General features: G+C 42.6%; 2 protein-coding genes across 7 annotated transcripts; one reads left to right on the top strand and one right to left on the bottom strand.

Annotated features, from left to right (window-relative positions):
* The first annotated feature begins 10 nt into the window (after positions 1-10).
* On the top strand, positions 11-12,243 carry BEND3 (BEN domain containing 3). Of its 5 annotated transcripts, none has more exons than XM_083497654.1 (4): positions 11-389; positions 5,606-5,658; positions 6,645-6,859; positions 8,987-12,243. In XM_083497654.1, the coding sequence occupies exons 2-4, from the start codon at positions 5,616-5,618 to the stop codon at positions 11,210-11,212; spliced, it is 2,484 nt and encodes an 827-aa protein (XP_083353780.1). In that variant the 5' UTR covers positions 11-389; positions 5,606-5,615; the 3' UTR covers positions 11,213-12,243. The 5 variants fall into 5 exon arrangements, with proteins under 5 accessions (XP_083353780.1, XP_083353782.1, XP_083353781.1 ...); XM_083497656.1 differs by lacking the exon at positions 11-389 and adding an exon at positions 782-802; XM_083497655.1 differs by lacking the exon at positions 11-389 and adding an exon at positions 1,177-4,060.
* A 1,769-nt stretch (positions 12,244-14,012) lies between these two features.
* Positions 14,013-24,217, bottom strand: MTRES1 (mitochondrial transcription rescue factor 1). Of its 2 annotated transcripts, none has more exons than XM_083497723.1 (5): positions 22,935-24,217; positions 21,059-22,647; positions 18,045-18,489; positions 17,370-17,442; positions 14,013-15,856 (listed from the first exon to the last, which is right to left on the bottom strand). In XM_083497723.1, exons 3-5 carry the CDS (start codon positions 18,479-18,481, stop codon positions 15,680-15,682), a joined length of 687 nt encoding a protein of 228 aa, XP_083353849.1. In that variant the 5' UTR covers positions 18,482-18,489; positions 21,059-22,647; positions 22,935-24,217; the 3' UTR covers positions 14,013-15,679. The 2 variants fall into 2 exon arrangements, with proteins under 2 accessions (XP_083353849.1, XP_083353850.1); XM_083497724.1 differs by having other exon boundaries at positions 21,063-22,647.
* Between the last annotated feature and the right edge of the window lie 1,620 nt (positions 24,218-25,837).

The following is a 25,837-nucleotide window of genomic DNA, read 5'->3' as shown; positions in this document are numbered from 1 at the left end:
CGTGTGGAACGGAGAGGGCCGCCGCCTTCTCTCCCTCGCGCGCGAGCTGTGGTGCCCCGACTTAATCAGTCCGCCTTCCCCCACCTCCTCTTCCTCCCCGCCCCCACCCGCATGCACATTCTCTGTCCCGGGTGGCCGCAGCAGCAGCAGCAGCTCCTCGGGGCTCAGTGTCCTTGTGCGGAAATGACACACGGTCCCGTCACGTCACGCGAGAGCGCAGCGCGCGGACCCCCTCTCTCTCGCGCACACGGACACACACGCACATACACAAAGAGCTAAGTGGGAGGGGAAGACACGGGAGCCAGCCACGGCCGCGCTTATAAAACACCCACCCAAGACCAAGGGGGGCCCTCACCCTCTTTTCCCCACAGTGCCTAAGAAGGACCCAGGTAAGCCCCTTCCCAACTTTCTCTAGACAGGGAAACCAGCTTACCCCCAACCCCCCCCCCTCCCCAAGGTAGGTGTGTGCGTGTGTTGGCCAACTCCCTCCCCACAGTTCTACTTTCGGCCTCGGCAGGAGGAACACGGTCCTTCCTCAGCCTCCCCGGCCCCCTCCCCCTCGGGGAGAACTATGGCTGTGTTCCTCGCGCGGGAGAACGGCCAGGCAGCGCGGGCGCCTCCATCTCCGGCGGGGGAGGGGGGGAGCTGGATGTTATATTGTGCCCCCTGTTTCCAGCTGCCACATAGACCAGCTCTCGAGGACGGCGGCGGCGGGGGTGGGGGGTGGGAAGCATTCCGGAAGCTGCCGTCGCGAGCCGCGGGGCACGCTACCCAAAAGAGGGTTGGCCCAAGAAGCGCTTCGGTGAGCGGGTAGCCTGGCCAGCCGGCTCTCCCCTTTCCCCAGCTGCTTCTCGAGGCGCGCACACGCACCGCCGGCTCCTGTTGCCTGGAAACCTGGCTCCCTGCTCTGCAACGGAACCCGCTTTCACGACCAGCCGCGAGGCCTATCCTCCCAGCGCCCGCCGCTGCCGGCCCTTCCCTCAGTGGCATTTGGGCTCCGCTCCGTGCTAAGCCTGGCGAGGCAAAGGGAGGCGGGGGTGATAATTGAAGCGTCCTCTCCCCCGGACCCCCCCCCGCCGCCGCCGCCTTCTTATTCCATTCGATCTGGGGAAGGGGGTGCCCACGTGACCCCGCGACTCGCGAGTGCTGCCTCGCGCGTTTCAAAGCCGGGAGGGGGCGTTGCGAGTTCCCGCGCGCCTGGTGCGATCCTGGTCTTATTGGCCAGTTTCCAGGCATGGCTTCTGCATGACTGCAACACCTTCCTTCTCCTGTTGCCCTGGGTTGTTAGGGAGGGGCTCGCAGTTCTCTTCCTCCAGGCGGCACTTTCTGTTCTACAGGCAACATCCAAATACAAAGTCCTTATTGCAAAAAAGAAAGAAAGATACTCATCCTGCTCTTGAGGGAAACGTTTTGGAGTTTGGAGAGGAAAGCACTCAGCAACAGCCCTGTCCTCCTGCTTGGGAGCAACCTCCGCTTGCCAGCCACATACTTGTTCTCTCTGGGTGGAGCCGTAGTAAGGAATGGCCGTATTTGGGTGATGCTGCCCAGAGAGAAAGTGTGCGCAAGGAAGTGGCTTACAGCTATAGGCTGGCCAGGCAGTGGTCACAGGTAGAGACAGGGCTCTTTGGAGCACTGCTGTGTGGATTGGACATCACCATGCTGCTCAGAGAAAGAGAACATGCAGGGAAACAAAGTAGGAGTGGTTGCTGCTTGCAATAGTAGTTGCCATCTCTGTCTTTTTGCTTTCATCTTCTGGGCAGCACATCAGAGAGGATTTGGTTTAATATCAGTTGCCACTACAGTACCTGGTCAATCCTGTTGGGCTCACCCACCAGCAACTATCTGATGGTGCCAGTCTTGATGTTGTTACAACCATATCATAAATTCAAATTAACACACACCTTACAATGTTGAGCTCATGTACTTAGTATTTGGTGATCATTTATAAAGCAAAAGATGCTACTGTCCTGTAAGTTAGGGCAACCTAATTCCCATATATAATGTAAAGCTAGGCTAGGAGATGGTGATTTGCAAAAACTACATGAGTTTATGGCAGTGGTGTGTCTTCATTGCTTTCCTACATCAGTATTTTACTATCTTCTAGATCACATTGGCTCTTATTTTGCTTCATAATAAAAAAAGAAAAACCTTTCCCGTAAAGTAGCTAAACTCTTACAAATAATTTGGATAGTCACTGTTGCATTGTAATCCTACAGTAAGGCAACAATGTGACAGTGCTGACAATTGCCTTTGGCAGCCAGAAGTCAGGGAAGGATCCATGGCCATTTTAAGGCTACACCTCACATAGTTAGATTATAATGGTAAGTTGGTTTGTGCAATTACTCTTACTGGATGTAGAGGCACCAAACTGACTGTGAGTCTCATATATCCTGATAATAAAATATAGATTACAAATATTTTTGTCTAGTTTCCTAGCATGGTACTCAGGTTGAATGTGTATTTAAATTGTGAAAATACATTATATAATCTCGTTGATCTTTAAATATCCAGCTCAGAATTGTTCTTGCAGTTAAAAAAAAGAGGACATATGTAAAGGTTGTCTATGTAGAAATAAGTACACCCCCACCTTGAGAAATCTGCTACTACAGCCACAATTTATTAAGTGTGATATGGAGGTTAGAAAACAAGGAATTGAATTTCTCAATAAATCTCAGTAATAGCTTTGGACCAGTCTGTTTGCTGTATTAGAATTTGTCCTTCTAAGTGGCCAGACACTAATGGACAACTGCATATACTTTTACTGTGTAAACAAGATGGCCCTGTGGAGGGAATATCAACTTAACGTGGGGCGTGAGATCCATTGAATTCAGTGGGGCAACCTTCTAAGCAGCCATGAACAGGATCAAGCTGAAAGCCACCTAACTTTATAAGACAGTAGTGAACTTTATAATCGCAGTGGGGCTATGATGCTGACCTGGCCTCACTCTGGAACAGATAGGTGTGAGGTTGTGAAAACATGTTAGCAGGAGCACTTGATTCTGGAGCACTAGATGGTTCTGCCAACACATCTGTACCAGCATGACCTCACTGCTGTTGTGCTGCTGCCCCTCTCCATCCTGGTATGCAGCAGTGACTTAGCCAGAGCGAGGCTAGGTGAGTGGTGCAGCTTCTCTATGCCACCCACTAATACTGTAAGAGAAAAGAGTGGGGCAATAACCTAAGTAGGTAGTAGCTGCCACAAGTGCACCATGGATATAGCACAGTTCTAAACCATACTTCTTGCATATTTCACCTGCACTCCCACTTTAAATCAGAATATAACAAAAGAATCCAGGATGGGGTTGACTGGCCACAGTCTGGATCTCACTGTCGCTTGTGCCTGTTCTGACGGAACACAAAAAAGCCAACTTTTTTTGGGGGGGGAGAGAAAGAAACTGGCCATAGATATGAGCTCACATGAACATCACACATTCCCATTGGGTTACTTCTGTGAATAGAAAAATAAAAACGTCTCTGTTTCTGTTGGCAGAAAAAGTGTAGATCAGGTTTTTGGACCACTGGGCACTGAGACTATTGCTGTGGGAACCAGTAATGCCATGGGAGCATAGTATAACATGGCTGGTGGGGTGTGGCATAACACAAAATTGGAGAATACGGACCTTGCTGCTACCCACCCACCACCACACCACCTCAGGCGTACCACAAGGCCAGTTATGTCTTGCTGGTCCTTACTGTGGAGATAACACAATACTTCAAACACAACACAGATGCTGTCACTATCTCTTCATGTTTATGAATAGGAGAAGGCCTCACAGTTAGGTGTTTATGATGTCACAGGGAAAATCTGATATTGCCAGTTGGCTGTTGAGCAGACATTTTTTTATTTCAAGATCTACCTTTTGAGAAAGAGAAACAATTCAGGAGACAAGTGTATTAATCAAAGTGACATTAATCCTAATGTGTTTCTTGCAATTACCTTTTCATCAGGGTACTTGCATTTGTTGCAGTTTAAATGAGTAGCTCTAAAAGGAGCCTACAGTGTTGGGGTTAGAAGGCTAGTGACTCTTTTCAGAGTTAGTCACACAAATAATTGAAATAGGTATGAGCTAGTCCTTTTTCTGACATTTCCCTAATGAAGAACTAATTGCTCAAAATGGGTTGGAATTTAAGCCACTTGCATTAAATGGTCTCCAGCAGCTTTTTGATGTTTTGTTAGTTTCTGCTGTTGGTGTTAACCCATTTGGTGTGCTCTTCAAAGAGAACAGCTACTTTAGAAGCCAACATAGAATCCAATAACAATCTAATGACTCTGATTTGATTTTTTAATTAAAAAGTGTGCCATAAATTGCCTTAATGAAGAATAATTATTATTAGTAATTACTTTAATTACTAACTTTGTCAAGTTATTGCCATTATAATTAAAGCCTCATTTCATACTTAACTGTAAAGTAATTTTCAGTGTGTTAGTATTTATTGGTCCTGAAAGCTTAAAAACTTAAGATGAGCATTTTTTGTACCAATCATTTTTAGGGTTTAAATCCTATACACACCTACCTGGCTTGAGCATAAGACTTCTTGAACACAGTGAGACTTACTTCCAAATGCATAATATTGTTTTGTGAAATGCTGAAATCAACTTTTTTAATGGAAAATGATTTCAGGCTTAGGTGCTCAAAGAAAAAAATAACTGGTTTTGCATGGCGAGGTTGATACTTATGTCTGAGTCAAGCGATGTTTTGGTTTCTAGAACAAATCATTAGTAGCTCAGAGCAAATACTATGGCTTGTATCCAGAGTTGCCTGAGTTGGGTTGTGCTCACAGAAAGGGTACTTTCAGATCTCTCATCTCCATGCCTCTACCCCAACAAAATCTCTCGATTTTGGGATACCACACATGTGAGGTAGTTTTGGGAATCTACTGAAGAAGGGAGAATTGTTGTAAATCAGCTCTCTACACTCTCCCTCCCAACTTTTGCTTATGTAAGCTCTCATGAATCCCAGCCCCTTTTTCAAATGGAGAGGTTCTGCTGGGTTCAGTACCGTGTATATTACAAATATCTATGTCATGATTTTGTGTTACGTAAACATGTTCTACATCTGTTTTGCTGATCTATGATCCCCTACTCCATTATAACCTTTGTCTTCATTCAGATTTTGATGAAGTTCCATAATAGTTCCCTGCATTCTTAAAAAAAAACCCAGTGCAAATCCTTATTCCATAGCTGGCAATGGTGACTCTTGTTCATCAAGAAGCAAGAGCTGAAGCTACCTCTGCATGCAACATCACATTTAAACCTCTCTCCCCGTTATGCTTTTTTAAAGACTAGCTTGCCAAAATTGATAGATCTTCTATTTACTATATTGTACATTTAAATTTTTATTATTTATTGCTTTATTTACTTATTGTTGCAAACTGCCTTAGGACCCTAGGATGAAGGGAGCCATATAAATTTTATAAATAAATAGTCAGCAATGTTCCTCACACCAATATAAATGGGGGCAGCTTTTGTATGCAAACTATTTGAGTGCATTCTGAATATAAACCAGAAAAGCTGGATTTGGGCAGATGGCTTTACAGTACACATAACATGTCTCTCCTAAGCTGTATAGGCTTTTTACTTATTTCTTTATCTCTATTATTGTAGAGTACGGAATATGAATTCAGATGAACTGTTTGATGATGAAGAAAATGCTGAAGGTAATGTTATTCCTTTTAATCTACTTTCTCATTATATCAAAATACTTTTGAATATAGTCCATACCAAAATTACATTCTTATAACAAAGACTGTAACAAATGAAAAAATCTTATCACACATTGCTTTCCACTAATTTCCTTCTGCCTGTTTTGTCCACTTCTCTGGCTTGTTCTTTACACTGTAATTCTGTTGAAGCTCTTACATTCCGAATGCAGTGAAACTAGGGTTACTGTGTTTAATAACAAGAGAAGTTGGGGTGACTGTTTAAGCTATAGTAGAGGTGAGGAACTGGATCTGCCACACCAACCCTCATGGTTACACTGACAAGTTGGTGGCCGGAAATCACTTTATGTCATCATGGTGTTAGATAAGCAATTTCCCCATTTCAAACCCTGTAGGTTAAGGAAGGCTTTCCCTGTGGAGCTTGCTATAAGTTCCATTTAGTGCAGGCATCCCCAACCTACAGCCCTCCAGATAGTTTGGCCTACAACTCCCATGATCCCAAGCTAACAGGACCAGTGGTCAGGGATGATGGGAATTGTAGTGCAAAACATCTGGAGGGCCAGAGGTTGGGGATGCCTGATTTAGCGCTTACAGCAACCCTTGTTTTGGGCAAAGACCAGCTGCATTATGGAGTTACCAATGAGGAACTCCTTAATGCAGGCAGTCCCTGAAAACAATAATCCCAGCCTCATATGGCAAGCAATAATCAGGAGAGCACCTTAGAGGCTCCCAAATGTTCCTTTGCAGCCGTGTCTTTACCTGCCCCACCTCTGATGTCATATATGAGTCAAGTGTGGAACAGATCAATGTGGTTTGGGGGATATGGCCTCATGTGTCAAATTAGGACCCCATTGGGACTAATTAGACCCATGGACCAGAGGTGTCCCATTGCTGAGCTTTAGACTGTTGAATCCAGAATAGCTACCTATATATAATTCAGATCCAGTCAGTGACCAATTGGTACTATTTTTCTCTTTCATCAGTTATTATCAAAAATATTATGAAAGTAGAAACAGACAAAGAAGATGAAGTCCTAGACTGCTCCGTAATATCAAGACCTGAAAAAAACACGCTGGATGGTTTAGTGACTTCTCTGCAAGAAACCAATAAACGGAAACGGACCTTGTTTGGTTGTGATAGCTCAGGAAGCCACCAAGAAATTCTACCAAGTCTGAAAAAAAGAGGCCTTACACAAGAGGTGATTCCTTTACATATGGATATTAACAGCATCTTGCTTAGACTTGTAGTTAACTATTTCAGATTGACAAGCAGTTTAATGAATTTAGTCAAACCAGTTAATCTTTGTTCCGAAATATTAAATACTCATTTGGGTGTTTTATTTTATGGAAATTGTAGGCTGCAACAAAGCAAAGAAGACACTATTTAGCCAAAAACAAACAAAGAGAAAACATGCATCCTAGAGATCAATAGATTTTCTGAGGAACAAGGTGGTGGCTGTTTTTTAAAGAGTAAAATTCAATAGATGTGTGAATTCAGCTGAGGAAATGGTGAATATGGTTTCTTGTCTGGATTTCATCTAAAATAGTCTACATAAACATTTGCACTTCAGTCCAGCAAGGTTAAGCCAGAACCCATACAGCTATTTCTGAGCTGTTTCCTAGGTGATACTTTGTACTTTCACTGATTCCCCCTGCTTGTAGCCCCTTCTGTTCGCCAAGAATTGCTCTGGAAAGTTGGAAAGCCTTCTAGAACAGTGTGGTGGGGAGCCTACGGGGGGGGAATTGGCCCCCCCTTACACCAGAAACCTGTGAACTAAAAAAACAATTCCATTCCGTAGATGGCATGCTTAGGGTTTAAGTTATTTCTGTTTTGCTTTTTAGGGCCAAGCCCTCACTAGGTGGCTTACAAAGTGAGATCATAACTCAAAGCTGAGATTTTTCATGTTTTTAAGATGGAGTAGTCAATTCTTGCCTATTTGCCTTGATAGTATTTGAATATGTATATTTTACCTTTTACTAATTAGTATTTATACAGCAAACTGTGAAAAAATATTTCTGATTTTTAAAGTCTAAATTCTTTCATTTTTTAATTCTAGTATTGAAATTTATGTTGCTGTTGCTGCTGCAAAGCAAAGTATGTTTGCAAAATATCCATCTTATAGTGAATTAATGAAGACACCCAAATAATGTGAACTGCTGGTATAAAATAGTGCCTGAAATGTTTTGTGATCTCTTCCAAATGTCAACACTTTATAGGCTACAGCTCTTTTGGCATTGCTTCCATTTGCATGGAAATGGAAGACGCGGGTGGCACTGTGGGTTAAACCACAGAGCCTAGGACTTGCCAATCAGAAGGTCAGCGATTTGAATCCCCGCGATGGGGTGAGCTCTCGTTGCTTGGTCCCTGCTCCTGCCAACCTAGCAGTTTGAAAGCACGCCAAAGTGCAAGTAGATAAATAGGTACCACTCCGGAGGGAAGGTAAACGGCATTTCCGTGCACTGCTCTGGTTAGCCAGAAGCGGCTTAGTCATGCTGGTCACATGACCCGGAAGCCAACAAAGCGAGATGAGCGTCACAACCCCAGAGTCGTCCGCAACTGGACCTAATGGTCAGGGGTCCCTCTACCTTTTACCATTTGCATTATCAGAAAATATTGTACATCATTTAGCACACGCATTCTCTTACAACAGTTTTCTTCCTTCAGATGTGCCTAGTGGAAAGTGAGTAGGCTGTGAAAGGTTCTCAATCTGGGCATCGCAAGGTTTTCAGTCTGGGTGTTGTTAGTTGAATACAGTACTGTTGATTGGATCTTAACTATGCCTTTCACAGATTGAAGGTTTTAAATGTAGCGGAGGATCTCTTTGGCAGAAGGGAAGTCAGTTCCCCTGATTTCACACTCCCCCTGCAGTCTTCCACTGGTCCAGACACGGAGCATAAGAGTCTACAGAGGGAATGAGGAATCAGCGAAAGATAACTCTCCCTCCTGTTGACAGGAACAAACTTGGAATCCAGGCCAGTGAGTTTGATGTAGGGGATCGTTATGCATATATGAGCTGCAATATTCTCAGAACTCTGATGTTAAGGAAAGGCTATTGATTTGAGTATTTTAGGCAGCTCCTAGACATGAAAGTTTAGATCCTAATAAATACACAGGGAAAATTTTCCGTACCCTCCAACTCCTCCACCCACTTTCCAACCCATAGTGTAGGTGGAAGCAACTAACATAGTCTGGATCCAACCCTATGGCAGCATTGTGTTAAATTAATTTAGTGTTTAAAATTAAGAAAATCATGTTTTATAATTTATTCATTAAGGATAAATAAGTAACTGATTTGAATACTAATGTTACATTTGTTCGTTGAAAGGGCCTTCTTTCAAACTTGATGCACAGAGATGGATCACCTACTCAGGAAGATGTGGAACAGCTAAACAAGAGCAAGAATCCTAGCATAACGTGGCTCGGTGAAGAAGAAGCCTTAAATAACACAATCATGCCATCATATAAGAAACCTCTGTATGGGATCTCACACAAAATTACAGAGAAGAAAAGTCTGCCAGGAACAGAGCAGTTCACTTCCTATGAGTTGTTTGAAAAGGTTAATCCTAGCAGTCCTTCCAATCTTCGGACATTGAATGAGCAACGTAAAAGAGATATGAGTGCTATCACACCTGTTGCTTCTGAGTCCGACCCAAATATATATTCTTTGATACAAAAAATGTTTTACACACTTAATACCTTAAATTCCAACATGACTCAGCTTCACAGCAAAGTAGACTTGTTATCACTAGAAGTCAGTCGAATTAAAAAGCATGTCAGCCCCACAGATGCTGTAGCAGAATTCAGGCCACCACCTGAGTACCAGCTGACTGCCTCAGAACTCAAACAGATCATGGATCAGAGTACATCAGGTGGAGATTTGGCTTGCCGACTACTGGTACAGCTTTTTCCAGAGCTCTTCAGTGAGGATGAGTTAAGCAGGACCTGCAGTACCTGTGGCTATCTTAACAAAAAGAAACTTGAGTCCCTTCATCTACAGCTCATCCGAAATTATGTAGAAGTCTGCTATCCTTCTGTGAAGAATCCTGCGGTTTGGCAGGCAGAGTGTTTGCCTCAGGTCAATGACTTTTTCAGTAGCTTTTGGGCACAGAGAGACATGGAAAATAGTCAGCCAGACATACAGTCCTCCAGTTTTTATGAGACTGATCAAGTTATTGATGATAAGGAGGAGGATGAAGCTCTGCCCATGGACAGGAGTAGTTCCATTGCCTCTGAATGGGTATTTGATGCTCAGGATATAAATGAATTTTTAGATGAAGCTTCCTCTCCTGGAGAGTTTTGTGTCTTTTTATTACATAGATTGTTTCCAGAACTCTTTGATCACAGAAAGTTGGCTGAGAGATATAGTTGTTATGGAGAATGTGGAAAACAAGAGCTTGACCCGCAGCGACTTCAGGTAATTCGCAGGTACACAGAGATTTATTTTCCTGCTATGCAGGAGAGAAAGGCCTGGTTGCAGCATTGTGTCCAGCGAATAAATGATGAACTTGAAAGCATGTATATGGATGACAGTGAGAGTGAGCAGATGAGAGAGGATTGCTATGATTCTTCTAGTTTGCCTGATGATGTGTCTATTATAAAAGTGGAAGATAATTTTGAATATGAAAGGCCAGGCAGAAGGTCAAAAAAGATTTGGCTTGTGCCTATAGACTTTGATAAGCTTGATATCCCTTCTCCTGATTTTGATGTCCCTATTCCAGACTACCTGTTAAGCAAGGAGCAGCTTAAGAACATATATGAGAGCAGTTTGTCAATCGGCAATTTTGCTTCTCGATTGCTAGTTCATTTATTCCCTGAACTGTTTACCCATGAAAACTTAAGGAAGCAATATAATTGTAGTGGATCACTGGGTAAGAAACAACTTGATCCTGTTAGGATTAAATTAATTCGACATTATGTGCAAATGCTATATCCGAGAGCGAAGAATGATCGAGTATGGACATTGGAATTTGTTGGAAAACTCGATGAGAGATGTCGTCGAAGAGATACAGAGCAAAGACGCACATACCAACTGCAGCGAAAGGTCCATGTGCCAGGACCTGAAAGGAGAGAATTTTTGACCTATGCAATAAACCCGGAAAGATTTAAAGAAGAATTTGAAGGACCGCCATTGCCTCCGGAAAGAAGCAACAAAGATTTTTGCAAGATACCACTTGAGGAACTTGTTGTTCCTCCTCCAGACTTTCCTGTGCCTTCTCTGTATCTGCTGTCTGACAAGGAAGTAAGAGAAATAGTACAGCAGAGCCTTTCAGTTGGTAACTTTGCTGCCAGACTTCTTGTAAGACTTTTTCCAGAGCTGTTTACTTCAGATAACCTCAGACTGCAATACAACCATTCAGGGGCTTGTAACAAAAAGCAGCTCGATCCTGTCAGACTGAGACTAATCCGTCATTATGTTGAAGCTGTTTATCCTGTTGAGAAAATGGATGAAGTGTGGCATTATGAATGTATACCAAGCATTGATGAAAGATGCAGACGTCCCAATAGAAAAAAGTGTGATATACTGAAAAAAGCCAAGAAAGCAAAAAAGTGATGGGATCTTCTTAGTTTCCAAAGATGTTGACCACTAAGTTATTTAGAAGCAGACTGAGACATCAGTCAGCCTGCTTTAGACTAATACTCAGAATATTCACTCAGCATTAGGGCAACTGATAAGAAAAATGTTGCTCTAACACGTACGGGAAAGGGCAATACAGTGAGGATGGGAAAAGGGGGTGTAGGACAATCCAGTGGGAATGTCACTTAGAAGAACCTATTGAAATGAATGCATATTGTGGGAAAAGATGTAACTCCATTTCAGGATGCCTGTATGTAGGCTAGGTTGCTGATAGTGCCCTTGCTACCTACCTGAACTGGTACACAGCAAAGAATCATAAATTATTACAGATGTTCCAGTAGCATCTCATTTAAATATAATCATCAGTGAAAATAAATTTTATAGTTTTAAATTTTTTAATTGATTTTTTAGCAGTGAGTAGTCTCGTGCTCTTTAAAACAGTTTCTGTAGGTACCTTTAATCAGTCATTTGGAAACTAACTAATTTTTTTAATTTTTCAAAGCTGTAGTTTTTGAAGTGCCATACTCTTTGAAAAAGAGTAGAGAATCAAGACAGTTTCTGTACTAATTACAGCTACTCCTTGTATTAGTTTGAATATTGGGGGAGTGAAGTACTACAAAATCAATGAACAGAAAAGTTACAATTTTCTTTAAAGGTTTCCCATTTTGTTGCTGAATGGTTGTAAAAGTTAAGATTATGATCATGGCATTATTTAACATGTGTTAAGATCGTAGTACCAATACTTCAGTTGTTAGTCATCTAAGTTATTCCATTGTCCTCAGTGTGACTTCTTGGTATAAAAGCTACTGGTATAAGCATAGGTTGTGAACTAGACTCTTGCCCTGTATCAGTAGAATATGGTGCTATTACCTGTTATTCTCACTACTTATATTTAAAAAATACTTGAATTGAGGAATGTACAAAAACATTTAAGCCCATATTATTTTTGTTAGCAAAATGATTGCAGCCTTTGAAAAGTTCAAAATATTAAATATTATATGTATCTATATATTTGATTATTTGGACTTCTATATAGCAAGGGCCCTCTTCATTGTATGTTAATTTTATATTTATAACTTCAAGTACAGTGTCACCCAGAGGATTTCAATATCATGGAGACTGTGAACTTTTCCTTAATCATTGCAACTAATAATTAACTTGAAACTTCTTTGTTTTTGAATTTACTGGAGTTTAGGTAAACACTAATGGATTGTATGCTTCCATTCAGTATGCCCAAACACCAGTGAAATATCAGCCTTTCTCCCTTTTCCTGGAGGGCTACATCACACCAAGGCTTTGTTTTCCTCTTTCTTTGGCAGTTGTAACAGGGATAAATAAAATCATCAGGGGTTTTTTTTATTTAGAGGCACTGGGCAACTTGGATCCAGATGAAGTTAACTGCACTTTAGTCCCATTTGCTTAAATAAATTGGACTAAACCATGGCTGACTTCCTCTGGATGAAACCCACTGGATTTCTAAAATGCTCATGGAGCTTTCCAGCATTTAGTTCAACTAATCCCCGTCTGTGGATCTGCTGTCTCCTTGAATAGGGCAGACTGCATACATAATAGCTCCATGTGCACATTGGTTATGCAATGAGCTCTGGACTCAGCTGTTTGTCTGATGCAGTGACAATGATCATTTAATACCAGTTATTTCTGGTTTAGCACATTCATTTGATACTCTTGTGCGATTATTTAGATCGTTATATATCCAAATAAAAATTTATATTGTAGCAACCGAATTAAATTTGATACATTAAAGCAGCTTTTAAGAATATATTTCTCCCACAATTACAAACCCTTTTTCTTTATTTCTTTTGAATGCCAAGAACTGGCCAGGCCCTGTTGAGACAGTTTACTAGTAGACAATAGTCATTTTTTTCTTAGGAGTTAGCAACATCCCAAAATAACACAACTAGAATCCATGAATATACTGCCTGTGTCCTAATTAGAGTCAAGCCAACCTTTTACCCAAGGCAAACTGATATGTCTATATTTCTCTGTATAATAATACATATTTAGCAAACTGAAGGGTTTGGTTGTTATTTAGTTGTGCTACCCAATAATGCCAACTTCTCTGGACAACATAAAGCAGCCTTCCATAATCTGGTGCTCTTCCAGTGTTTCAGACTACAATTTCTGCAAGTCCCAGCCAGCATGATAAAGGGTGATAGGAGTTGTCGTCCAAAACATGAAGGGTGCTAGGTTAGGGAAGGCTTACAAAAGAACCATGAAAACAGCGTGTTGTTAGAAAAATGTAGTTATTTCTTAACTTAAAAGTATATACACTATATTTTTATAAAAAACAGTGTATCTCTGAAATCTTACAGAGTTATTGGGGTAGGGAGACAGCCAAACCTAGCAGCACCAAAGCTGTACAGGTGCTGTTTTCCTTCCCTTCTTTTGTCTAAATTGGGTTTGGGTTTTTTGGTTTTTTCCTCCTGTTGGTCCCAGATTGGTCCCCTTGGCTGTTATACTTCTCTCTATATTCTGGCCCTAGTGGATCCAAATTAGCCCCCATCATACCCACTTTTGGCAGACCTCCCTCTTTTTCCTGTGGCCTTGGAATGCCCTCCCAAAAGCTATAGATTTCTGCCCTTGTCCCTGTTTAGAAAATATTTTGAGTAACAGATAGAACAGGTCTACTTTCTCTTTATACAACCAATGGATACAGTCCTATAATTATTTCACTATGTTCATCAATCATTTTGAAAACCAAGAACTTACTAGTCCTTACAAATCTTTAAAGGACACAAAGAATGCATTTACACCGTTTCATATATTCTGAAGGACTTTATTAAGCTAGTTTTAACACTAGGATTTCTTATTCACATGGCAACAAATGACATTTGAAGGCAGCCACAATTCTGTATTAACAAAAATAACAGTGTTGGGCAGGGGGGGGGAGCATTTTTAGGGTGACATACAATACTTACCTTTAAAGTGGCATCATGTGCTTTGATTTCCTATATCACATGAGGGTTGGAGATAAGGCGACCATTATATTTTCACATGATTTTCTCTTTATCCTCTAGCACTTCCTCATCTGGTTGTTAAGGGCTCATCAAGAATTACTTTTGTGCCACATTTCTAGGCACAGGTCCACACTTTAAAGCACTGCTTCTGAGCACTTTTTCTTTTCCCAAGCGCTTTCCACGCAGAGACACACTCTTTACTGTTGAATCAGAGCAAACAGCAATCCGTAGCTAACCCAAATTACCATTCATTCCAATTCAGCATTAAAGAGCAGTTTTTCGTGGGGAGAGTGCTGCGGCCAAAAAATAAATAAAAAATAATTGCTAGGAAACTGCTTTAAAGTGCGAACCTGTGCTTAGAAAGCGTGGGCAAAAGGTAAGTGCGGATGAGCCCATAATCTACAGTGGCTATGGAAACAAACTGAATTCTACAGGCGTTCTACTAAGCTGCATGTCCAAATTAATGCATGGGACACAATAAGTTGCCTGCAAACAGAAGCTCTGTATTTGGTGATACAAAGCTAATGCCCGTTAAAATTTGTAGACCTATGCTGTCTGATCCAGGGACTCATCTGTGTTCCAGTGTTCATGTAGACTTCTGTATACATCTGCAGAGGAGATCACTCTGTTTGTAGGGCGCTTTGCATCCAGAACCACCACTTGGGTTGAAGTGATGGAGCAATCTATATGTTTAAGATGTCCATACTCTCAATGGAACAAGCATGGGGCTTTCAGGTGCAGTGTACATGACTATGGCTTTATAACACAGTGCACTGCTAAGCCAATCCTTATATACACTGGAGTTCCTGAGACAAATCATTCCATGGAAGCACAAGGCTTACCTGATCTTGCCCATGTCCCCTATGAGTAGGGGAACTCTGCTCTAGTAAATGTAGCAGCCAGCATACTAAAATACATTTCACAAAAGATACCACCAGACAATATGTAAAAGGAAAGCAACCATAAACCATCAGCACCACAGCTCAGTGATTACACGTGGAAATGGAAAGCTGTATTGTTAATCTACCAGGTTGGGGTTATTTAAAAAAGAAAAAGAAAAGAAAAACCAGGTTCTTGAACTGACTGGCTACTGTTATCACACCACACAATGAGTAAAGAAAAGCCAGGCTTTCTTCCCACTCAAGTTGTTTAGTTTTGGGCTTCCGGGTCATGTCATTTAAACAAAAGCAGAGAATATTTAAAATTAGCCTTCCCTTTTATTCCTTTGTTCTATCTTTTCATAGAAACATTGCTTTCTCCCTCAGTATGGAACAAAAGCAGTAAACTAAAAAGTCACAGGCAAAGTGATGTTCACAGTAAGGAAGGTGGCATCATGCCATCACATACCCATTTAAATATTATTTTCTTTAAAAAAAGAATGCAGGAATTTTGTTTAACCAAAATTCATATATTGTATAACCAACAGTTGTTCACAAGGAAACCTCTGCCACATGCAAATCCTAGTTCACTTAAATACATCCTGCTTGGGCACCTTTAAGTTCCTCCAGCGCCTTAACACCACTCTGTATTTTTCATCGTTGACCTTGTCGGATGCCTTCTTTAAGACAACTCTCATAACTACAGCAGTTTCTGTTTCTTTGTCCTCTCCAACTATCAGGTCCAGTGTATCACCAACTTTTACCTGAAGATTTGGGGTGGGGCGGGGGAGAGAAAGAAACACAGCATGTTTTATTTTGCCTCCAGAAATAAGTTGGAGTAACTTGCTGGGCATTTTGATCCCTACACTTTTCATTCGGGACCTTAGAGAAAAGCAGCCAACAGAGCTGCAGAGCATCGGCTATGATGGAAGTGCTGCAGCTTCATCTCTCTACTGTCTTGTGAGCTTCTGCAATGAGGACAATATGGAGATTTCCAAGCAACCATGGCCTAAGAGTCTTGTGGCACCTCAAAGAGGACTGCCAGGGGTGGGGGTGGGGGGATAGGCAGAGAATGTATCAGTTGCTGGGAAATGAAGTGGGAAGAACCCAGATCCTGCTTATGGTATGGGCTTCCCATCGGCATCTGGTGGGCCACTGACAACAGGATACTTCACTAGATGTGCCTTTGGCCTGATGCAGCAGGGCTTTTATGTCCTTAATCTACGGTGGCACAAGCTGTTGTAGTTCCACAAAAGCCGATGGCATCATTGAAGTATTAGAGTGCAATCTTAACCCCCAAGAGGAAGTGAGGAACAGGCAGAAGTAGTCCCTTGGCTTCAATAGGCTCTGCCACCATTATTATTAAATTGATTTGTTACCTGCTGTTCATCCTAAGGTTCCCGGGTGGTTTGCGACCATTTAAAATAGAGCAAAAAGGAACCCCAATCCAAAACAAATTACAAATTACAATCATAATAATGGGGAGGTTGTCTTCAAAATATACATCTCAAGTGTCAAAATCCAGGGAAAAGAGGTGCGTCTTCAGCATATGATGAAAACTGTATAGTGAACTCTCTGGGGATTTCCACAACTTGGGGGATGCCCAAAGAATGCTCTTTCCCAGGCCAACAATCCTTAGCTTCTGAGGGCGGTGGAATTACCAGGCAGGCCCTCTCTACTGATGTCAACACTGAAGAGGGTCTGTAGAGGCGGCAGCCTTTCAGGCATTTGAGGCCTGAGGCACCCACCCAAATTGTGAGGGGTTAGGAAGCTACTGCCAATAGTTACTGGCATAAGGCCCCAGAAGAGGGCTTTGGGAAAGTAGGATCAGCAATGGATCCACTGGAAATGGGACCCATCTGGGCCCATCTACTGCACCAGTCTGAATCTGAGCCAATAAAATGGAGGGCAGAGTTTTCACAATGGCTCTTCATCTTTGACTGTAGTACTATAAACAAGGCAAGACAGGGTGCAATCCACATACTATTGAAATAATCCACTCACTTAACTAGGGTAGGCATGGACGTTCCTATTTTTGATGTTTTAAACTCTTCCTAGTAACTCTGTGAAGATGCAGCAGGTGGCAACCATTATCCTAGGTGCTGATCCTGCAAACAGGTGTGCCCTTTATGAGGTTCTATTATTCTAGTAATATAAATATTATATGTGTGGAATGAGATAATGTGGATAAGCATTTGCCAGTTAAAGATAATTCGAGTTTTTGACATATAACCTCTTTTCAGTTTAAGACATAAACTATTTTCTGGAAAACCTTACCGCTCTGCTCTTCTTCCATAGTTTCTCTCCATTCAGCCTGAGTTCGCCATTATAGAACGCATCTTCCACTTTGCTTTGAAACGAAAAGAATCCTTAATTTTTCTTACATATACATTAACCACTGCTAGTGTCCCATAAAAAAAAGCCACCAAGAATACACATAGCCAGTAAAACACCTTCAGCACATATCTTTTCTAACATGGCAGATTTAGAAACACAATGTCTGTACAAAAGACAAGAACAGGGCCTTAGGTAGAATCAATGCTGTAATTCTTAAGTCTAAGTAAAGCTTTCATATATTAAACCAAAGTTTAATACTGGGTACATCATAGTGCCAGAAAAGCTTAAGGTTTGAAGGCAAGGTCACTGGACTGCAAGTTAGAAATTTTTGAAGTACAGACTCTTCAGTAAATTTTAAAGTGAGATTTCTTTTGTTATTAAAATTGCATTTGCTAATTCAAAGGGTCCCATTTATTTATTTTTAACTGGGAGGTCTACTCTGGTAGGAATTTCTGAAAGCATTTCTTAATGGTAGAAGTGACAAATTTCCACTGTCTTTATTCCTGATGAAAAAGGCAGATGATAATCTACAACTAGCTTTAGTAGTAAGGAACATTAAAAAAAACCATTGGCTACCTCTTTTGATCTATTTTATTTACAAATTATTATACTTACTTTCTTGCAATGTCTAGACCAGCTTTCATTATTACATCATATCGAAAAGACTGTACTACTTTTTCGAGATCTTTGTAATCTTTCACTATAGTAGGATCATCCTCAAACTCATCTTCTGAATCACTTATCTCTTCGTTTTCATCTTCCTCCTCAGTCTCCTCTGGCACAGTTTGTTTTGCGTTCTTCCGATAACTTTTGTTGCTTTTGAGACGTACAGAAATCCTCAGTGCACTTTTGGGCAACGGTGTTAAAAATACTTGGTGTTTTAAAGGAGAAACACATAAATGTTTTGGGGTAATTGCCGTTTCTTGCTGCTGGCTTGCAGAATAAAGAAGCCTCTTCCAGGGTGTGCAGAGTTTATAAGGAGAGTTCTCCAAGAGACCAAGCCAAACATTTAGATTTCTAAAAGCACCAAGCGGCAATCTGCAACCCGTCATAGCATACCCTGGAACAAAAGATTTAACAGTCAGTTTGGCTCAGTAACTAATGAGTTTTACAAGATTCCTAAAAGCTGAATATTCTTCAATAAGAATTAGTAATCAACCTCCCCATGCATTAAACAATGACATTAGAAGTACAGTGGTACCTCAGGTTAATAACTTAATTCGTTCTGGAGGTCCGTTCTTAACCTGAAACTGTTCTTAACCTGAAGAACCACTTTAGCTAATGGGGCCTCCTGCTGCTGCCGCGCCGCCAGAGCATGATTTCTGTTCTTATCCTGAAGGAAAGTACTTAACCTGAGGTACTATTTCTGGGTTAGCGGAGTCTGTAACCTGAAGTGTCTGTAACCCGAGGTACCATTGTACTGTAGAAAGAGCTTCAGATGTTGTTGTTTTTTATATTATTTTTTTTCAAGAGAACCAGGTTCTAATCATTAACATAATATTTATTCACCATAGTTCATAACTGATTAAGTTAAGCATTTTTAAACCCCATTTCCCCTTAATTCTCTGAACTAGGGCTTAAAAGTGCTCTACTTAGCCTGTATTCTACTGGTAATGCATCTTGCACTTGTATGAACATGTACCTGAAGTGAGCCATGCAAGTTGCTTATACAGATTTCATAACTGTCCAGAGTCCCACCATATAAATAGGGGACCAGTTACCAGTATATTGTATGAATGGATCATACGCACTACATATACACATCTGTGGGATGCAATCCCAATGTGTGTGTGTGTTACACACACACACTGCTCAAAGGCAATGTAAAGCCTCTCAGCACCACATACAGAGAGAAAAGTGTTGCAACTATCCCCAGTTCCCCTGTTTTCAGCTCATATGTAATCCTTTCCCATCCTATGCAGCCAAGCAGCAATCAAACAGTTTAATATAAGCCAAAATGGCAGATGTTGTTGTTAACTCCCTGCATAGTGTCACAAAGAGCTATACGAATTCAGTAATACCATGATCTGCAAGACCAACCTGATACTGCTGTTTTAAAACTTGTCCAGCCCTAAATATTGCAGCAAGAGAAGGAAGTCCTTACTGTTCTCCCATCTGAGCTGTGTCACAACCAAAAAAGGCCATGCATTGGCTCTTCTTACTGGAGGCAGTGGTCACCTTTGCCAAAGAATGGGGAAATGTCCACTCCCCTATAAATACTTGCAAGATACCAAGCACTTAAGGGCAAAGGGCCTTTTCTGCATTGACCCTCACATCTCTGGAACCCATTGCCACCTGCACTCCAACAGACACTGTCACTCAGGTGTTCTGCAAAGCCCCAAAGACTCACTTGTTCTCAACTGCTGTTTCCAAAGTTGGTTTACAGTTCTCCAGATTATTGTGTTTATAATCAGGAACAGGACCTTTTTCTCACCAGATCCTTACCTCTTCTTTTGCTGCCCATCAAAGACATTTTGTGCTGGCACCCATGGCACCTTTATCAATATGTGAGTATCAAACCCTCATTTTTTTAATTTAAAAAGCAATCTCAGGTAGTAAGGGGATGGGGCTTGGTACTCTTGTATTATTATTTCTGATGGTCTTATGTGTACAGTTGTATTTCATTGCATTTTACTACAAGCTGCCTTGAGAGGAGTTTTACCTTTAAAGGCAGCCCAAGAATACTATAAATTAACAATCAAAACTTAGAAAGCTGGCAGAGGGTGTTCCCTCCACCAAAAATCTGTATTTTTCTCCACCACCATACACACTTTTTTTCTCCTCCACCTCGTAAGCCCTTGGTGTCCACTTGTGCGGAAGCGATGAACCATACAACTTCATTTTCTCTGGAACAGGGGTGAACCACAAATACACAAAAGAGAACAGTGCCATACTCTTCCTTCACGGATACTTCTACAATAGTTACTATTTCTTAGATCTGTACAACCAAAACCATTTGTGCATAAATACATCATTAAATAAGGGAGGTGGGGATCTACCCCTACCCCAGATTGCTGGAACAAGTTCCGATGGGGAAGGGAACTGGAGTTATACCTCGGAGGGGGTTGTTGTTTTTTTAAAGAGTTTTCCCCTATAACATTCATAGAACATCATATATTGCTTTTACAGTTCAATCCTATGAGTGAAACTTTCCACGTAAGTTATCCCGGTGGACAACTGATGCTGCAGCCAGATTCTAGGTGATCATCATTTAAAATCAAGCCCCGTAAGTTCAGTAGGTAAGTAACCTTACGACTGCAGACACCTCCAGCTACGCCTCATGTTTACTCCGAAATAAATATTAACGGTGCCGCGTTTTTCAGCGGGGTTTTCCTTCCAGGACAGTGTGCCTAGGACTGCAGCCTTCGTTCAACGGAGCCTTCACTCCCAGGGAAACGCACGCGTGGGGTTCTTGCAACCCGCCCCTTTGGTGCGGTACAAAGAAAAAGAAGCCTCGGACAGCAACACTGAAATAGGTGAGACTTAAGGCTTCCCAGTCCATGGGGGATTTGCACGGGGAGCTGGTGGAGCTTCGGACCCGACCCCGGCCTCTCTTAGCCCACAGCAATAACCCCTCCCCCCCCCCAAAAAAGCGGCTCTCCTGCACCAGCTCGCGCACGCCACGCTACCTGCCTCCGCCGGGCGCCCGCAGCCCCGGCCCTGCCGCTGCTCCTCGGTGCTCGGCCCGTGCCCGTCCTTTCCCCCGCTTCCTCTCAGCTCGGTGGCGAAGGAGCAGCGGAGGCGGAGCCACGCTCGGTCGGACGCAGCCGGCGCCCTCTGCTGGCCAGGAGCGCCTCGGAGGACTCGGCCGCGGGGTTCTGCCACCGTCGCCGCCAACTCCTCACCCAGTCGATGCGCTTCCCTGGGAGCCAGTTCTGAGGAGCTTCGTGGGAGCTGCTCTCCTCTCGCCCCCCCCCCCGCACACCTGGCTGACCGCCCCGATCACGCTGCAGCTGGTCTAAGGAGCACAGCAGCTCCACGCGCAAACCGGCAGTCAAGGAAGGTTGCTGGTTTTCGGCCATTTTGCAACCGGGTCCGCTTCTAACGAGGACCCTGACTTAGGTGAAATAGGCTGCTCCTCGGCAAGAGGTTGCTGAACAGAGGCTTTGTGGCCTCCTCAGCACGGTGCATTGAAATCAGTGGCATGCCCCCTTTCAGTAGTCACGGCTTGCCCACCCACCCAAGGATCCTGGGAACTGCAGTTGGTGCCCAGAGTAGAGGTGACAGCAAATCCCCCCTCACAGAACTACAGTTCTCATAGTTCCTATGGAAGAGGGATTGATTGGTAAGCCACTCTGAAACCTGTAGCTGTGTGGCGAGGAATGGGGGTCCCCTGACAGCTTCTTGCACCCCTAAGAAGCTACACTTCCTAGGATTCTTTGGGGGAAGCCATGACTGTTTTAAATTGGTACAAATTACTGCTTTAAATGCAAAGGTGTAGCTGGGGGGGGGGGCACTGGGTGCCACTCTGAAAGGGGTGGCACTTACTGCAGGGCCTGCAGCGCGCCTGAACCACACGTCTCTCCACATAGTGGCTTGGGCGCCTGCAAGCTCTGTGCTGCCCGAAACAGCAGCATAGGGCTTGCATCTGCCTGCCACCTCTCCCTCAGCCACCCTACAGCTGGGGGCAAGGCGGCACCGAGGCTGAGCTATGCTGCTGTTTAAATGTATAGTGCAGATGGAGCCTGTATGCGTACAATGTTTCTGTGGGTGACTGTGTGCCCCCTCTTCCCACCCACTCAGTTATTTCCTAATCCACTGGATAGTAGATACTGTACCTGTACATGGAGAAATTCAGGACAGTGAGCAAAAAGACCAGGTTGGATTTCTTTAGGAGTAGTTTCAATACCACCTGTTTTAAGGACAGCAGATCGCACTCCATTGAGTAAAGCTGCCCCCCCCCCACCCTAGACCCACACAGTCCACTCTCCTTCCCCCTCACTCAGTTTTCAGCAGACAGGAGGGCAGGAGTCAAGAGAGGGAGAAGCAGATCCCATCACTGCAAGATTCCTGCCCACATAATCAGACCACATCCATAGAAATCGATCCTACACAGTGTGGGAAGGCACTGCAATGGACACCTTAACTGGATTTGCAGCAATAGTGGCATCTAAGACACTACAGAGCTGAGTTATGTTATCCTCAAAGTACCCTGCAAATTGTTCACAGCATGTTGCTCAGTGTTCAAGGGCGATCCATCCTCTACTTCTGGTATAACCTAAAGCAGGGGTCTGCAACCTTTAAGACAAAAAGAGCCACTTGGACCCGTTTCCGAAGAAAAAAACACCTGGGAGCCGCAAAACCGGGAAGGTGACGTCGGGACGGTGCGTGACTAACACATGCACCGCCCCCATGCGATGTCACAGCCATACAGCGCCCGCCACAGTGGGGAGTGTTGGGGCGCACAATGCGCCTCCTCCCCTCGCTAGTATCCGCCCCGGAGCTGCAGCAAAGGTGTAAAAGAGCCACATGCGGCTCCAGAGCTGCGGGTTGTAGACCCCTGACCTAAAGCAACTCTGCTGGACAGCTCTTTGAGGATGACGGGGTGGTAAAAGAGTTGTGTTTTGCCTTCACTGCTGCTTGGTAGGCAGAATTATGGTATATGACATGACAAGCATTTGGTTGGCTTTGGAGTGTATTTTCTGCCACCTGTACTCCAGTCATCTCCCAGTCTGCTTCATGATGTGTAGCTCTTCTGTAAACCAAAGAGTAGTGTGGACTCTGAAGCACTGGAGAGGAACTTGGAGGGTGATATTGTCAACATTGCTCCTCATCTCACTATCCTGTCTGCAAAAAAAGCTGAAGAAAAATTCTACCACTTTAAAAACTTTTTAATAAAAACATTTTTACAGTCATATAGGCTAATGTCAGCTTCCAAGTATAAAAAAAAAATGTGAGCAGGACATTGTGAAATTGGGTGCACAGCTATCATCACCTGGCTTTATCCTGAACCACAACGTAATGACAAAAATAAGCTTGCATAAATTGAATGCCCTGTTTATTAAAACTGTTCACATTAAAATTAAATTAGGAGCAATAATTTCCCCACTGTGACTCATAAATGATTTTTATTGCCTATTTCATTATCTGGCAGTGGAGATTTAGTAGATTTTTAACATTCGTTGTTATAGTCAAATAGCTTTCAGAATGAATTTTTGTTTAATTATTTCTCTACTTGCCTGTGGTCACCAATCTGTGCATTCCACACCATTCTTGAATCCTTTGAAATAAATAAAACCAGACACGCATACATATACACACAAAGAGGAATATGCTTCAGAATTTCAGGTCCTGCCTAAAAACCAAGAGGTAGTCTCTATGGGGAGGGAGTTCCGTAAATATGGAGCCAAAAGGACCTGGTGCCCCACTGCCACTGCTTAATGGAGGTTTAAATACTGTAAAATTAAATGGGGTGTGGAGAGAGATTTTTCTTTTTCTCCAAATGATATGATAGTTATGGCCTTGGATAGCTTTAAAACCAGATTATGCATCTCTAAGGAGGGTGGGGCTGATGATGTTTCCAGGGACACTGGTGTGGGAGGTGTGCATACTTACTATTTCCCCATCATTTTCAGATTTTCCAGTGAGTGTGCATTTTACCTCTTCCACCCTGGGCTAAGAGAGTACTGGATACAATGGACATTCCACCAGTAGTACGTCTCACAGCTAACGCTGTGAAATTAGAATATGATTGCTCTGCCCATTTTCTTGAAAAATGATGAACACGTTATCAATTTTCCTTACTCATATTCCTTCATTTGAATGAAGTTTCCCGCCCCCATTGCTTTTAGGGGGGGAAATCATATACATTAAGTATTCTATGTGTGGGGGGAAATGCTAAACTATTTCAGAAGTGCTGCAGAAAATCTTTCTGGTATGCCTTGCCTTTGATTGTTGCCCTGGGGGCTTATCTACCTCACATTAAGCAGGTGGCAAATGCAGTGAAAAAGGAAATAGCAATCAAATTAAGTGCTAGTTATTTTTAATATCCTTATTAACCATGACAGTTATGCATTCCACCAGCAAATGTTAATTAGTTTGAATTATTTGCTTACTTTTGTATTCTCATGTGTTTTGTTTCTGATTAATTGCTTTACTACTTGAAAGAGGATGTTTTTTTACCTAATTAATAGTGCCTAATTCTGTAGATATATGCTAGACTAATATGGTTAGTTTTCAGCGGGGGGATGTAGGTTCTCCCCATTTGTGTGCTCAAGAAATATTATTTGGATTGCAGTGCAATACATAATCTCCAGGGAATTAGGCTGACTGATCACAAGGAGGGTTATTCCTAAGCAAGCATGCATAGTCTCTGGCTTGCAAATGTGTGTTAATTTCACGTGAAAGTATATTTTATAATAGTTTAAAAGTCATATTTATTCAGCATAGTGCAGAATTCATTCAGTGCGTTCACAGAGGCATCAATCAAATAGATCAGCAGCTCTCAAACCTTGCTGGAGGTCACAGCGAACCACTTACATTCTAACATTGTAAGAACACATTCGTTTTTCTTTTTGATTAAACATATAGTATTAAAAATAACACACACACCCCCTTATCAAGCCAGAGATGTGTTATAAAAGTCGTTGGCTTTTGGCCACATTCCAGAGAATGACGTCTTTATCTGGCAAATACGTTTTTGGGGGAAATTAGTAGACATAATACAGTGCTGTATTATGAAAATCGGGTACCCCAGACCAGGAAGTTCATATGTTTGCCTGAAGAATAATTCAGCCCTGGTTAAAATGGCTTCAGCCTCTGTCATCAGAAATAAATCCAGCCAGGGCCAAGTACAGATATCCTCAGCTGTCCTGCAACCTTTCTAGGACCAGCTGAATTGATCTTGTAGACCACAACAGTTGAGAACCTGCGAAAGGAATGATTAGTGGGGTGGGAGGGAGGATGGGAGTGGGGTGGGTCTTCGTTTGAAATTCAGCACTGGGGTGGAGAAGCATATCCTCCAACATTTCTCTGATTAAAATAGGGACATCCCATTCCATAACGATAATTTTACTATTTATACCCCACACATCTTACTAGGTTGCCCCAGCCACTCTGGGCAGCCTCCAACATATATAATAACATAAAAACATTTTAAAAAAACCCTTCCCTATACAGGATTGCCTTCAGACGGCTCAGGGGTCAGGTAATTCCATACCCTCCAACATTTCTCCAGTGAAAATAGGGACATCCTAAGAAAAAGTAGGCTATTCTGGGATCAAATCAGAAACCAGGGTGGCTTCTCTAAATCAGGAACGTCCCTGGAAAATAGGGACACTTGGAGGGTCTGGACTTTGGAGAAGGGTTCTCTCCTGAAAAGTGAAGTCATAATTAGCCTCAGACCACCTGAGTCAGGCCAAAGGCCTATCTAATCTAGTCCACACTGGTGGGGCAGGAGAGGATGGCAA

Source organism: Podarcis liolepis (assembly GCF_965112155.1).
Source record: "Podarcis liolepis genome assembly, chromosome: 3".
In the NCBI taxonomy this organism is placed as follows: domain Eukaryota; kingdom Metazoa; phylum Chordata; class Lepidosauria; order Squamata; family Lacertidae; genus Podarcis; species Podarcis liolepis.
This window is presented reverse-complemented; position numbering and strand designations above follow the sequence as displayed.